The sequence below is a fragment of the Anomalospiza imberbis genome, chromosome 5 (assembly GCF_031753505.1).
Source record: "Anomalospiza imberbis isolate Cuckoo-Finch-1a 21T00152 chromosome 5, ASM3175350v1, whole genome shotgun sequence".
Lineage (NCBI taxonomy): Eukaryota > Metazoa > Chordata > Aves > Passeriformes > Viduidae > Anomalospiza > Anomalospiza imberbis.
This window is the reverse complement of record NC_089685.1, coordinates 69,372,558-69,386,985: the sequence shown is the minus strand read 5'-3', so window position 1 is coordinate 69,386,985 and position 14,428 is coordinate 69,372,558. Positions and strand designations below refer to the sequence as shown.

Genomic DNA, 14,428 nt, shown 5'->3' with positions numbered 1-14,428 from the left:
CAAAATCTCTAATTGTGATCCAAACAATTCTGTAGATCTCCAGCCTGCTTCTGAGGGATCCCAGAAACGAGCAGCAGAGCTCATGATAGCAGATCTGCCCCAGCAGATTAAAGTAGACCCCAGCTACCACCTAAAATTTTGTATGGCCCTGTGTATCAAAAGAAGTTAAGAACCACAGAATAGTGGGATCAGTATGGGAATCTTAGAAGGATCGTGCACCAGCCACGTTTCACTCTTACGCTGCTCATTTATGGACAGAATTATATGTATAGGCTTTAGGAAAGGAAATGTTTATACTGCTTTATGCAATGCAGACTTCCTTTTTTTCAGCCTTGACTTATTTTTCTAAGAAATGGATTGCTATTAGCAGGTTTAACTAATTTTTAAGATCACAGCAAGCATCACTGTGCAAAAAACAGTCTTGGTAAGGACTCTATCAGCTTCTGCTATGCCATCCTCTCTTATCTATCTCTTATTTTTCGTGGTCAAAGACATGTGTCTTTTTAGAATGAAGGCACAAAAGCTTATTTTACTGATGGAGCACCGACTCTGGAAGTGTTTTGTGGCAATAGCGTGTTTAACACCAGCCCATAACCATTGCTGTGGTGTTACACAGGAACTGCGACACAGTAGGTCTGCCTGTTCTGTTTTACAACCTCTGCCCTCTTGCAGACATCGTGTAACATCTGCCTGTTTACTTGTAACTTCTCTGCTCTTCATGCAGAATGAGTTTTGATGAAACTTCCAAGGCACTGGCTCAGGTTAAAATATTTTGTGATTTAACAGTGATGTGAGATGTGCTGCTGTCTGCAGTGAGGCTTGGTGAACTCTGGAAGCCTCCTCTTCAGTCAGCTTGGGTAGAAATCCTTGGGATATCAGTCAGCTGAGGACTGACTGGGAATCTGGGCTCTCAGTTCAGCAAGCATAGACAAAATTTTGGAACGAAAAGAGCAAGTTCAGTTACTCTTTCTTCTTTTTGTTTTATAGGTTAATAATGCTTGTAAGGCAGAGGTGAAAGTGACTCAGCAGAACAACATCGGGAAATCTGGCAGACTGGAAGAGCACAGCTGCCCCCCTGGGCAGCTGCCACGTGTGAAGCATGGAGGAAAGTAAAAACGAGAAGGTGAACCAGGCTCATGTTCTCTTCGACAGATTTGTCCAGGCGTCCACCTGCAAGGGGACTCTCAAGGCTTTCCAGGAGCTCTGTGACTACCTAGAACTAAAGCCCAAGGACTATCGTTCCTTCTATCACAAACTCAAGTCCAAGCTCAATTACTGGAAAGCCAAAGCCCTGTGGGCCAAACTGGATAAAAGAGGCAGCCATAAGGACTACAAGAAGGGGAAAGCATGCGCCAACACGAAGGTAAGAGGTTCAGTCACCATGTCTCGGGGTCTGTGTGTCGGAATGACCCCAAGATTGTAAAAGTCCTTGTTCTCCCAGCCCATGCAGCCAAGGAAGGAGTTGGAATGCGTAGGATCAGCTTCTCAAGGTTGTTTATTTTTCCTTATCTGTAACATTCTTTCTCTGACCTGCTGAGCTCTGTCCCGCAGGTCGGCCATGGCATTCTGTGTGCCGCCTCGGGTGGGGTTTACATTTTGTACTCAAAATTATGTATACTCTGTTTACAGTAATGTGCCAATATCTATCATTATGTTAGACAGGGTGTCTCTACCTTAAACCAATAGAAAAGTGTCACCATCACAGCAAAACGTGGAGGACAAGAAGAAGGTCAGGACACGCCCGAATCCCTCCATCTTGTCCCCTGAACCCCATTCTAAAAAAGCCCCAAAATTCTACTTTTTCAGCCTGTGTTAATTCAACTACCACACTACTCAAACCCCTGTGGCTTGTAATTCCTCAGACAAAGTGGGCAGCTTTTTCCACAGGCTAAAATGGAAGCCACAGGTGTTTTTGACTTCGTGCCGAGGTCTCCGAGCCCCCTGCCAGGGTCTGGAGACAGCCAGGGCAGCCAGAGGGATGGCCTGGACTCTGACAACCATGGTCCAGGCAGCTATTACCCAATCCCTCTGGAATCCACAGTAAAAAGGTGTGGATGTAGAAAAATATTGCCTGGTGTCAGTGTAAGCCCAGGGACGTTTCAGGAATGTTCTCACAATTTTAGCATTTGATCAGCAATCAGAAATTCCTTTTGTCACCACCAGATGTGACTGCCCACCTGAATGTTTGTATTATATTCACGAGGAGCGGCCAGCTTCTTACATTGTAAGTTTCTGTGGCATTGGTCCTATAGATAAATGGCTTGGAAAATCTTAATTGGTAAACCTTTAATCTTGGTTGACTCCTTTTTGCATTTTGACAGTGATAGGAATGTGTGCTGTTGGGGTCTAGCACACAAAGTATGCATGTTTGGAAATTTCCATTTGTAATTTGAAAATTCTCATGACTCTCTCAAGAAAACTGAACTTTTCTGCCAATTTGGCAAAACAGACTGTTTCCCATTATTTAGAAAGTGATCAATTTTATTCTAGGTTCAAAGGAAAAACAATGCTGTGGAAACTCATACCAATTCTTTTTAAAAGATTGGTATGTGTGGTATTTACTGCAGGAATTCCTGCTTTTACACACACACACACACAGAGCATTTTGCCTTTTTTTTTAACCTGAATTATTGTGAGTTGGCATTTATATGCTGGTGCTCTTGGACAGTGCAGTTTGAAAGCAGTTCTTTATATCATTTATTGAAATGTGAATAGAATAGGTTGGTTTTGTAAATAATCAAGCCCTTTTTTTTTTCAAAATAGACAAATAGGGAAGAATAGGATAAAACTATAACATGATTCTGTCCTCCTTCATCAAAGACAATAAATGCTGCTTTTTCTCTTGAATAGTCACCTTTTGAGAGAAGGAAGTATTTAATTGGAAGAATTAATGACTAATTCCTCAGTATGGAATTGTTTAGATCTTGTTTAGAGAATGTAATTTCAGATCTGTGGACTTATATTTTCCCCCAGCTGGATATTAGAAAGTTATATTATTTTCTTAATTGTTTATCTTGTTTCACTTTCCAGTGGCCATTTTCATGATGATGGAGGCATTTATAATGAATTACTGTAGTAACACTTGATAAACTGAAAATCAAACAATTGGGCACTGTTGGTCATCGCAGTGGGCAGTAGCTTCAACAACCCAAAAATCCAGCCACTGTTAAAGTTTACATTTTTCAGGCAACATAAGAGAAGAAAGGAAGGATGTACCAGAAAGTAAATGTAATAGGTTTTATGTAAGATTTATGAATAAATTTTCCAAGTGCTACGAGCATCATGGAGAAAAATTCTAAATTTTCTGCATAATTGGTCGCCCTGGGCATTCATTAGATTCAGGAATTGCTCTTTGAATGAAACATAATGGGTTGAACTGATATAAGGTGTTTTAAGTCGGTGAAGTGAAGATAGGTGGTTTATGTTTTTATGACTAACAGATGGAAGGAGCAGGATGTAGAGGTTTTTAACTTATTTGAGTAATAGACTGTAAGAGTGATTTTTGCATCTAGGCTCTGACAGTATTTGTTAACACTGTGGAAAAGGTTGGTTCAATAGTAGAGACGAAACATTAAAGAAGGGATTTAATGGGCAGATAAGTGGGTAGTGCTTTATTGTGAGAGCATACAGAAAACCAGATGTGAGTGGAGGGTGACGTCCAGCTATGGAAGGCATTCAGAAGATCGAGTGTGACATTTATATCAACGGGAAGTGGTGATCTGACTTTAGAAGGACATTAGAGCTCCATTTGGTTGTATTGGGCTTGAATTAACAATTAGGCAGCCACAAGAAAATGTCAGAAAGGTAGAGATTTTTGCTTGGCCAAAAAGTAGCCAGCTCTCGAGCTGGAGGTTTTGTGACCTGACAAAGCTGATTAAACCAGTGTCTCTGATGAGGTGATGCAAAGACAGTTAATAGAGGAAGATCACACGAGATCATGGTTGAAACCCCCTGGGAAGCTGCCAGTGAGAGGAATGAGAGTCCTTCAGGTGGTGCTCTGAAAGAATAACTGGAGACCCAGAGGAGCACTGAGGCTCAAAAGTCATCAGAAAAGGGTGTGCTTTGAGTAAATACATGTAACCAAGTGTCTTTAAAACCTCTCTTCAAGTACAGTTATAAAGTGGATAAAAGGAGTAAAGCATCCTGGGAGCGATGTTTGACTGAAGAGGTTGCTAGGGATTTTGTATCCTTCAAAAGCTTAAGCTATTTCATACACCAAAGTCAAGTTAAAGAGAATGAGAACGGAATTGGAGGACTGGGGTCAAGAGAGTTGTTGTAGAAGCAGCATGTGGTGGGGTGGTGGTGAGATAAACAGAGAGGCTCATGAGGTCATGTGGGACTGTCCCTCATTGAATGATGAGAGAAGAACCTCAGAACTTACTGGTGTTGGTCTGCAGGACCACGGTGATGGGAATCGCCAGCAATGACTGCAGTGGACATATTTTTTAAACCAAATTTCACCATGTATTCCTCTTATCTTTTCATATATGTTTCTAATAATTTATTGTTTGCTATCCAAGTAGTGTCTGCCATTAAATGTTTAAATTTACTTTACTCCTAAGAGGTAATCATAACTGTTTAAAGCACAGGCCTTTTGAAAACTGAGTCATGTGTGATTTGATGTTTCCTAACTCACTTGGCTTTATATGCCTCATGTTTAATGTAATTTGCAAACTGTTGATTAAAAGGTACAGAAATTTAAGTGGGCATGTGTAGATGATAGAATTTAAAATAATGATTAGGGTTTTATCCATGTCAGAACAGAAGTCAGTCATTTCTTTAGGAAGCCTGGCTTCTGTACACTTGAACATAAACCAGTTCTGAAGTTTTCATACTTTGCAGGATAGCTCTTAATTGCCCATTTAAAAATTGTTCAGGGATGAGGTGCTGTGCCTGGAGCTGGGCAGTTTGTGCACATGGCCAGCATCCAGGCTAACCAGAATTCAGATAATCAGAGTTCATGAAAGCGTCTTGGACGTGATGGGTTGTTCAAATCTAAATAGTTACAAATGGTGCTTTCTCTCCATTGGTTATACAGAGAATACAGCATTTCAGTTTGCATTTGATGTTCCATTACCATGGCATTGTTACTGGAAACTTGATATAATCTGTCTGAAAGATCTTGAGCAAGAAGTGTTTTTGAGAGGTGAGACAGCTTCAGTGCAGGGAGTTGCTGCAATTGCTTGGAGTCACTTAGGGGAAAGGGAACAAGGAATAGCAGTAGCTGCCTTTATTTGGCTGTACTTGGCATGTCATGGAGTTACTGCTGTCTGAGAGTTACCAGAAGGTGGGTTTTTATGAGACATCTGACCCTGGAAGAAGCATTAGAGGTGGAAAAGAATCTTTTCTGGTTTTAATTGTGCTTAGAACTTATGTTTTATAACGACATAATTTAATGTTTTTGCAATGGAATTCAAAAAATGCAACTTTGACCATAAATTACTTGTCTGAGTATTATACATTCAGAATATCTAGAATCTTAATCATAATCTAAGTGCTTTTAATCACATCCTACTATGAGAGCAGGGAGGAAGGATAGAGAGGAAAAAAAAACTTTTAAGTACCTGTGACAAAGTTGCAGGCTTATAATTTCATGAAACCTGAGTTTGAATGGTCTGATTTTAGTACAATTCCTTTGCTGTGTTCTTGTTGCTTATTGAAATACAGGCTCTTTGAAGATTGTAGTTGTCAGCCAAGCAAAATTATTACTGAATGATATGCTGAGCTGATTTTCTGAAAAGTTTAAAAAGAGAAATACAAGGTGGCGTTTGGGAATTACACTTACCTACAAAGAAAGCAATATTAAAATTGGAAGAATATAGTAGATCCTAACTGAGGATCCCTTACATCAAATTACAAGATAAGCACCTGTTCAATATAGAGTTTTATTTAGGTATTTATTAGCTCAGAGGTTGGGTGTGCCTTTTGTCCCAGATGCTTTCAGGTTCCCGAAGCCACTAAAGAAGCAGAGGTGTTATTCCCTTCCCTTTCCTCTAGACTTGGATCTCTGCCCTCAGATTTATGTGACTTCTTATCTCATTCAGTATTCCTATGTGGAATTTGCATGTCAGTAGCTATGTCATCACTGCTGTAACTGGTTTTCCATCATTCAGGCTTGACGTTTGCAGTTTCACGGTGCTTGCAGAGTTTATACCCCAGTGAGTAAGTGGTTAGAATGTGACAGCCTGTAAAAATCGTCAGATGGGGTTGACCACTGAACACAAGGTTTTGCTTTTTGGAATTGGTTGTTTATCAGAACATTGGCTGGTAGTTAAGTGTTGGCATAATTAAGAATTTCTCAAAGAGCTTTCTTGTGCAGCCATAAGGATCTGGAAAAGAATCACACGGCAGCAGCAGCAGCAGCAGCCACCTCTGTAACAAGGTCTTTATTCCGCGTCTCTGGTTTACTTGGTAGAAATCAAAGTACAATAATGATGAAGAAATGGACTGTGTACTGTATTTATGTGACTGCACATACCAACACTTTCTCTGTGGACCTCGGTTTCTGTGGCTAAGAAGTGTCTCCTGACTATCTTGGGTTTTTTAATCTGAAAGTATTTTGCTGCATCATTCTGTTCTCAGAAGGTACTTCAACACTAGACACGCACGTATTTTACATTCTCAAGTTGTTTATTAGCATCTGATGGTGTTTGTGAGTAGAGTGGAAAAAGATAAGAGAAGGTGAAAGGCCTTTCATGTGACAAAGGTTGGGTTGGAGAAAAGATTTGTCTGGTCACACAAAGTCTTTGTTTACATGGTGTTTATTTCCCTGAAGCCTCCTTTGCTGTAGGTAGTAGAAGCAAAAAAGCACCACCAAAGGCATAAATTACTGTGCTCCGACTTGGCTACTCTGTGTTATTCTGTTACTCTAAATGATGGTGTTTATAAATACATTAGTGTCCTGTGTTTGTCTGCTGTAGCTGTTGCAATGCTACTGAAGATACGCTTAAGAAAGGCCAGCTCAGGGTTTGGAAGATGAGAGGAAAACTTGTCACTGGTTTTGTTTTTGTTTTTTGGGGGTTGTTTTGGTTTTGTTGTTTTGGGTTTTTTTTTTTGTTTTTTTTTTTTTTAAGAAAAAAAAATGGATTGTGGGAGGGAGAAGCCTTCAGAAGTATTGCTGTTCTCCAGGTACTTATGTAGCTTGGAGAGTACGACTTGGCAGCTCTTCTTAGAGCAAGGGTTGCAAGCACACAGCTTTACTTGCCTGCTTCCTGAGTCTTTTCACTGCTCTGCAATAGACTTCATTTTCAGGTCGTGGTTTCTGCTTATCAGTGGCAGAACTCGGCAAGTTGAAATTTCAGCTTGTGTTTCAGACAAAGAGCACTTCTTCCGAAGAGCCGTGGGACGCTCGGAAGCTGCTGCAGAAGTACCCGTTTCCTCCAAGGACTGTCCAGTTACTCAGTGCTGGTTGTTTTTGCAGTGTCTGATAATTGGGGCTGGACCCTGTGGCCTTCGCACAGCCATCGACCTGTCGTTCCTGGGAGCCAAGGTGGTGGTCATAGAGAAGAGGGATGCCTTCTCCCGCAATAACGTGCTGCACCTGTGGCCCTTCACCATCCACGACTTGAGGGGCCTCGGCGCCAAAAAGTTCTACGGCAAATTCTGTGCGGGATCCATAGACCATATCAGTAAGTACAGCCAGGGCTGGACACAGCAGCACTGCTTCTTCCTGGGGGGAAGAAGGTGAGAGTGAAAATTCAGCCTACACCACTCCCTGCTCTCAAGGTTTTATGGTACAACTCAGCATTACTTTTGCATTATGCATTCTGGGCTAGTCATGAGATGAAAACATGAGGTGTTTATCTGTCATCTCTTAGACAATTCCTAAGGCATAGCTTCTTCCCTCACTGAAAAGTACACTTAAAGCTCGCTTTTTTCTTTTCTTTTTTTTTTTTTAATGAATCATTTTTCTGTTTTTTGCTGATACATTCCTGCAGCTGCCACATTATTCTGTTTCTCTTGAGCAGCATGTAAAGAAAAATTAGTGCATACTTTTGAACATTCTTGTGAATTTCAGTCTGGAGAAAGGAGAAATAGTTTTGCCTTTGTTAATTTTCAGAAGAGTGATGAAGATACGTTTTGATGAAATAGATGTTTATGTGTTAAAATTGAAAATAATCGTGATGGTTTTTATATTCTGTTAAATAAATCCTCTTTGAAAGCTGAATGCTTTGGTGGAGCAGGAGTTCTTTTTCTTTTCTTTTTTCTTCCCCAAAATTGACTGTACGTGACACAGCCAGGTGTTGTCCACCAGTCTGTGTTCTCTTTTTTTTTTTTTTTTTTTTTTAATTTGGCAACAAATGGTAAAACTGGAAGATTTCTTCGTAACTTCAGCCTTGCAGATTGCTTTTTCCTTCTAATTTCTTTTCATTTTTATTCTTCCAGTCTTTGTGCATTTTGTCTTTTTTTTGTGTATCAGCACAGCTAAAATTTAATGTTTAGGTGAAGGATTTTTTTTCATTTCGGTATGCGAAATATGACAGTAAGGTGTTTTCCTTCAAATTAATTGAGTTTGCAAACTGTAATTTTCATTCTCATTGCCAAAGTTGCCTGAAGAGAAACGAGGTGGTGAGGAGCTTTGTATGCCCTCACTAACGCAGAGGTGTGGGATGGAGGTGCAGGTCAGTATTACAGCCAGGCTGATCCAGTGGCTCTTTGCCATCTGTGACAAGTGCAGTCCTGCCTGTGCTGTCTTCCCTCCCTCTCCTACAGCTCATGTCCTGGTTGTTACCCTTGTTCCTGATTAGGGGACTGAAACACCAAAAAATTACTTTTTATACTTTGAAAAGGATTGGGGTTTCAGCTGTGTAGAATTTTCTTGGCATGCTGTGATATCACACACCAGTGGTGCCTGGATGAAGTGCTGGGAACACCGTGGGGAAGAAGAAAGTGGCATCTGGCCTTTAAGTCAGGGTATCAGTCTTGTCACACGGACACACATGGCCACTTGTGCTCTTTTCTTTTTCTTTTATTTCTTTATAATCTGCTTATTTTCTTTTTTTTTCTTTTTTTTTAGGTATCCGTCAGCTCCAGCTGATCCTTTTGAAGGTTGCCTTGATCTTGGGAATAGAGATCCATGTCAATGTGGAATTTCAGGGGCTCGTTTACCCTCCGGAGGACCAGGAGAACGAAAGCAAGTAGCACTGAAATGGGCAGTGGAGAATGGGGAAGTTGTGGTAGCATACACAGGATGCACCCCTTAACTCTGCTTATGACATTAAGTCCTTTCCTTGTGCTCCATTAATAATAGTTATTAATCCATTTTTGCTTGCATTTTTAGTAGGATTTGTTTTTTCTAGTGACAAATCCAAATTAGTTACTGTATGAAACAAAGTCACCAGAAGGACTACACAGAAATAGACCAAGACATGGTAAATTGTAATTGCTCCTAAAATACTTAAGCCTATTACATAACATTTTGAAACAACTCCTTTCTTTGTATTCACTGGGCATATTTATATTGGTGAATGATCCTTGTTATGCTCTTGGTATTGCTGTGACACCTGTTCTCCAATCACCACAGGAGATGTAGCTTACTTGTTTTTTTGGCCTTTTATTAATTGTATAGGAAGTAGAGAAGTTTGTAGGGGCCCTTAAAGGAATTAGGGGAGTTTTAGCAGAGCTGTGTCTGCCTCTGATTCACGTGGAATTGCTGCACAGTTCAGGAATAACCCTGTCATCAATGTAGCTGTACTGCAGGGTTTCTTGACTGATCATGTGTTGAAGGATTTATTGATAGTAAGAACTGCTTTTATCTATTTTTTTTCTATTATTATTGCCATTTATATTGTCATTAACTTGGAGTTTATCTACAGGAATAGGTTGGCGTGCATTGGTCCATCCCAAAACCCATCCAGTGTCTGAGTATGAGTTTGAAGTAATCATTGGAGGGGATGGCAGGAGAAACACCTTAGAAGGTAATGGTTCATAATTCACCTCCAAACAGAACTTACTCTTAAATTTGTTAGAGCAACAGTGGCCTTTAACACGCCAATGAACATCTGGAAAGACACTTGACAAGTGATAGGGAGATTAAAAGTCCATGTAAAAATGCATTTATAGCAGAGACGTGTGTAGTCTTTGTTTTCTTTAAACTAACAGACATAAGGGGTTTTGATCTGGATAATTTTTCCTACATTTTTTCTTTAGTTGAGTAGTGTTGTCATTCCTACCTTTGGGTGTAGGAACTGAGGTGTTGAGTATTATTCTGTGTAGCAGAGAATCCCTTGTTTTTAATGGAAATTGCAGCTTTAGGAACAGAGATGAGAGATGGGGTGGTGGGGGCTTTGTCCCTAAATAGCACTTTTCTGATGAAGCAGTTGTTCTTTCCGCTGTGAAGGAGTTTGTAACTCATCAATTCCCTTCTCTCCCTTTACTTTGTGAGTGCACCTGTCTGTGGCATACTGAGCCTTCTCTGAAGGTGTGTTTGCTTTTCAGCATTGCAACTTTATCCTTCCTGTAGGGTTTCGCCGAAAGGAATTCCGTGGTAAACTTGCAATTGCCATCACAGCAAACTTCATCAATCGCAACACCACAGCTGAAGCCAAAGTAGAAGAGATCAGCGGTGTGGCCTTCATCTTCAACCAGAAGTTCTTCCAGGATCTCCGAGATGCCACAGGTTTGCCAGCACTCGACAGATTTCCAGTGAAATATAAACTGTTTGTCTTTATAATTACAATTTTGCAGCTCAGATTTGTGTGTTTAATCAAGAAACAAGCATCTTGTGCAAGGCAGTCGGACAGTGCTGCCTCTGAAATATGACTTCCCTATTTTTCAGCTGTTCTGGTGTACAAAGCAGATGTGTCATTTTGATTCAGAAGTGGAGAACTTATGGTTTTCGGGAGATCAGAACGCCAAATGGGCAGAAGTCATGAATCCAGAGTTCTTCTTTTTGCACTCCACATCTGAATGCAAACCTTAGTGTTATGATAAATAGATTTTTTAAAAGAGGTAGCTGTATGCAGGTGAAATGTGCTGTGGTTTTGTTGACAGTTCAGATTTTCAAGTCACCCAGAACATGGTAGAAAGTTGCTTGGCATTCTCTCGTTTTCTAACCATGCAGTTTCAATTTACTTTCTTCTGGTAGAACTTTTGTTGTACATAACTCCTAACTTGTTCCTTCACTACTATGTCTTTTGTTCTGTCACAAGGCATTGACTTGGAGAACATTGTCTACTACAAAGATGATACACACTACTTTGTCATGACTGCCAAAAAGCAGAGCTTACTGGATAAAGGAGTGATACGGCATGTGCGTATTAACTTCTCCTGTATTCTCTGTAAGCTAAAATTGTGGTGACGATTTACTTTTGGTAAGCTGAAAGTAGGAAAATGTGCTATTCCTCCATCACATAATGTTTTTCTACAGTCGTTATTTTAGAACATGAATGTAATTGTTCTAAAAGGCAGTTAATGCCCTTCTGAAGTATTTTAAACCATCAGACAAGTGTTACAAACCCTGTCTTTTTCATATCTGTCTCCTTTTGTAGATTTGGGAGTTTTGTTTATGCTAAGATAAAATATGCTGAAGGAACATTTAATAGCTTAGTTGATCTTCCCTCATTTTATGGGAATGAAAAATGCTCAGAAGTTTCTTAGCCCTTTCACAGTCAGAAAAGCAAGCAGGACTGATTACTGTTCGCAATAAAAGATCTATAGATTTCCTCCTGGAAGCATTAACGCAGATAGGAATGAAAGAAATCAGCAGGCAAATTTATATGAGTGGATTTGTCAGAATTTTAATGCCAACTTCCATATACACCGATCTTAAGATAAACTTGTGGGTTTGACCATGGCACTTTAACTTTGCTGGTTTTGGCAGGACCACGCTGACACAGAGGTCTTGCTGTCCCGGGAGAACGTGGACCAGGAGGCTTTGCTGAACTACGCCAGGGAAGCAGCAGATTTCTCCACTAACCAGCAGCTGCCGTCGCTGGACTTTGCCATCAACCACTACGGCCAGCCCGACGTGGCCATGTTTGACTTCACGTGCATGTACGCGTCCGAGAACGCGGCCCTGGTGCGCGAGCAGAACGGCCACCAGCTCCTCGTGGCGCTGGTCGGGGACAGCCTCCTGGAGGTTCGTGTTCAGCTGCTCGGGTGGAAGCTCTGAATGAGCACAAACCTTTGCACCCAGCACTGAGATAACGTGCTGCCTGGCAGAGAGGCTTTCTGAGGAAAGCTGCTGTTTGTTATAGAATCAAGTGGGAGGTTTGAAGGAAGGGTGGGAGTGTTGGGAAAACAGAATTTTTAGCATGGTAATGGTCGCGCTTAAGAAAATGTGTGCAGAGCTTTTTCTGAAGTTCTGTCTGTTCCATCTGCTTCTTGTTGACTCTCTACAGAACCTACTGTAGGCCTGCTAGTAGTTAGCATTTTGTAGTTGGTTAAAAAAGTACTGACTTGAAGAGAAGCTGTTAAGGCACCCCAGGCTATGAATTACTGTTGGAAATAGAGGGGTATTGGCTTTGGGAGAGCTTGTGAGCTGTTCACTGTACATCTGGTTTCCTCTAGCCCAGTGGGAGTGGAGCTTGAAGCTAATTACTGAGTTATAATTTCCCAGCAGATTACTGCCTGCATATGTGCTTGATACTTGTTTAAGATTTTCCCTAAGTGATGCTTTTCCTTTCTCTGCTTTTTTTTTTTTTGGTAACCTATAATACCAGCCGTTTTGGCCGATGGGAACTGGAATAGCCAGGGGATTTTTGGCTGCAATGGACTCTGCTTGGATGGTACGAAGTTGGTCGCTCGGAGCTAGTCCTTTGGAAGTCCTTGCAGAGAGGTAATGGAGAAAGTGAATATATTTACAGTTCTAATCCAATCCTCCAACATCTCATCATTCATTACAGTTTCTTTTGGTACAAATATATAGATGGAATGGGAGATGCAGACTCTCACTGTTTTTGGAGAATGCATGAAGGTATAATTCAGTTAAAGAAAAAAAAATTCAAAGGAGTCGATAAACTGAAGTATATGGAAGAGTAAGAAATGTTGCTATTCCTGGTCCTAGTTTTAAAAGATTAGATGAGGAATCTTTTTTTTTAGATGCTTATTGACATTGCGTGGACAAAGTGAGCCTGACTAACTGTCACCAGCCCTTCAGTGGCAAACCAGATGAAGATGTAGGTGCCTTTAAAGTACCAGATACAAAAGTTCTTGCTGTCTCCTATTATCTTGTGAATGCTTTTTATTATTTCCGTGTAAGGAAGCTGTGACCTGCTATTTTTCATGTTGTCCTTGGTCACTTTGTTTCCTGTAAACCAGACAGCATCTTGTCTCTTTTGAAGTATTGAGTTCTTGACATGTTAATCAGCTTTGCCTGAGTGTGGTTTTGGTGACTCAAGGGGCTCTCTTGGAGATCAGAACTCAAGTAATTAGAAGATGGAGTAAGTAAAAACAGCAGTTTGTAGGTCCTATTTTAAACTTCAGCAACTGCATCTTCTGACCATCAGGAACAATTGTATAATTTCTAAAATTGCACAATGGCACAATTCATACTTAAGATTCCATTTGTTTGAATTTAAAAAAAAACAGTGAGGAAAATAATGTTGCTATTGAAGCCGGACTTCATCGCCTTTCCATTAGCCACTTCAGACAGCAGTAAGATCTTCCCTGGGCTTTCTCTTCCACATACTGAACCAACTTGGTTCTCTTGGCCTCTCCTCGCAGGGCAAAGGCTCCAGTCCCCTTGGTGGCCCCTCTACCTAAGCCCTTCCTCAGTGTCTTTCTTGTACCAGGCAGCCCCTTCAGTTTCGCTTGGTGTATTGCTCTCTTCCCTCCTTTGGAATTCTGAAGTTGTATTAACAAGTGCAGATTTTAATATGGTTATGCTGACTCTTAGCTATGCAGTGTTTGAAGTGGTTAGATGTCTGATTTGAATGTTTATCTCTCCAGAGTTTACTTAGCCCTAGTAGTAGTGATGCATCTCTTAAAAAAAAAAAAAAAAAAAAAAAAAAAAAAAAAAAAAAAAAAAGAACAAAACCTTAAACCAGCCAAAACAAACCAAAAACCCCAAACCACCACAAAGCCTAAACAAAACAGATGAACCAAAACAGAACCCCAAACTTTTTTTTTTTTTTTTTTTTTGGTGTTATTTTCCCAAGGGAAAGCATTTATAGGCTGCTGCCTCAGACCACCCCAGAGAACGTGAGTAAAAACTTCAGCCATTACAGCATTGATCCAGCCACCCGATACCCCAATATCAACGTCAACTTCTTGCGGCCACAGCAGGTGAGTCGCAGATGGTGCTGCTGAGTGCTTGCAATCGGCAGTGTCTTTCCTCAGGTGAAGCTATGCCAGTGTTTTGGGAGCAGAGAGTGATATGTGTGTGTAACGTGGAAGCAGTGAAAGGAGGTTGCATCAGTGAAAAGTCAGCTTTCGTAGTTGAACTGATTCCTTTTTAGGAATGTTTGATTTTGATAATTTTAACTGT

At 40.7% G+C, this 14,428-nt stretch overlaps 1 protein-coding gene across 3 annotated transcripts in view; it reads left to right on the top strand.

Moving 5' to 3' along the window:
- The first annotated feature begins 987 nt into the window (after positions 1 to 987).
- MICAL3 (microtubule associated monooxygenase, calponin and LIM domain containing 3) overlaps positions 988 to 14,428 on the top strand; it is a 107,067-nt gene continuing 93,626 nt past the window's right edge. For all 3 annotated transcript variants that reach the window (XM_068191848.1, XM_068191847.1, XM_068191846.1), the window contains exons 1-9: positions 988 to 1,363; positions 7,421 to 7,628; positions 9,017 to 9,133; positions 9,816 to 9,917; positions 10,463 to 10,618; positions 11,151 to 11,251; positions 11,822 to 12,079; positions 12,663 to 12,778; positions 14,100 to 14,226. In XM_068191848.1, the coding sequence (XP_068047949.1) occupies positions 1,100 to 1,363; positions 7,421 to 7,628; positions 9,017 to 9,133; positions 9,816 to 9,917; positions 10,463 to 10,618; positions 11,151 to 11,251; positions 11,822 to 12,079; positions 12,663 to 12,778; positions 14,100 to 14,226 (1,449 nt within the window). In that variant the 5' untranslated portion in view covers positions 988 to 1,099. The remainder of the gene's footprint in view (positions 1,364 to 7,420; positions 7,629 to 9,016; positions 9,134 to 9,815; positions 9,918 to 10,462; positions 10,619 to 11,150; positions 11,252 to 11,821; positions 12,080 to 12,662; positions 12,779 to 14,099; positions 14,227 to 14,428) is intronic.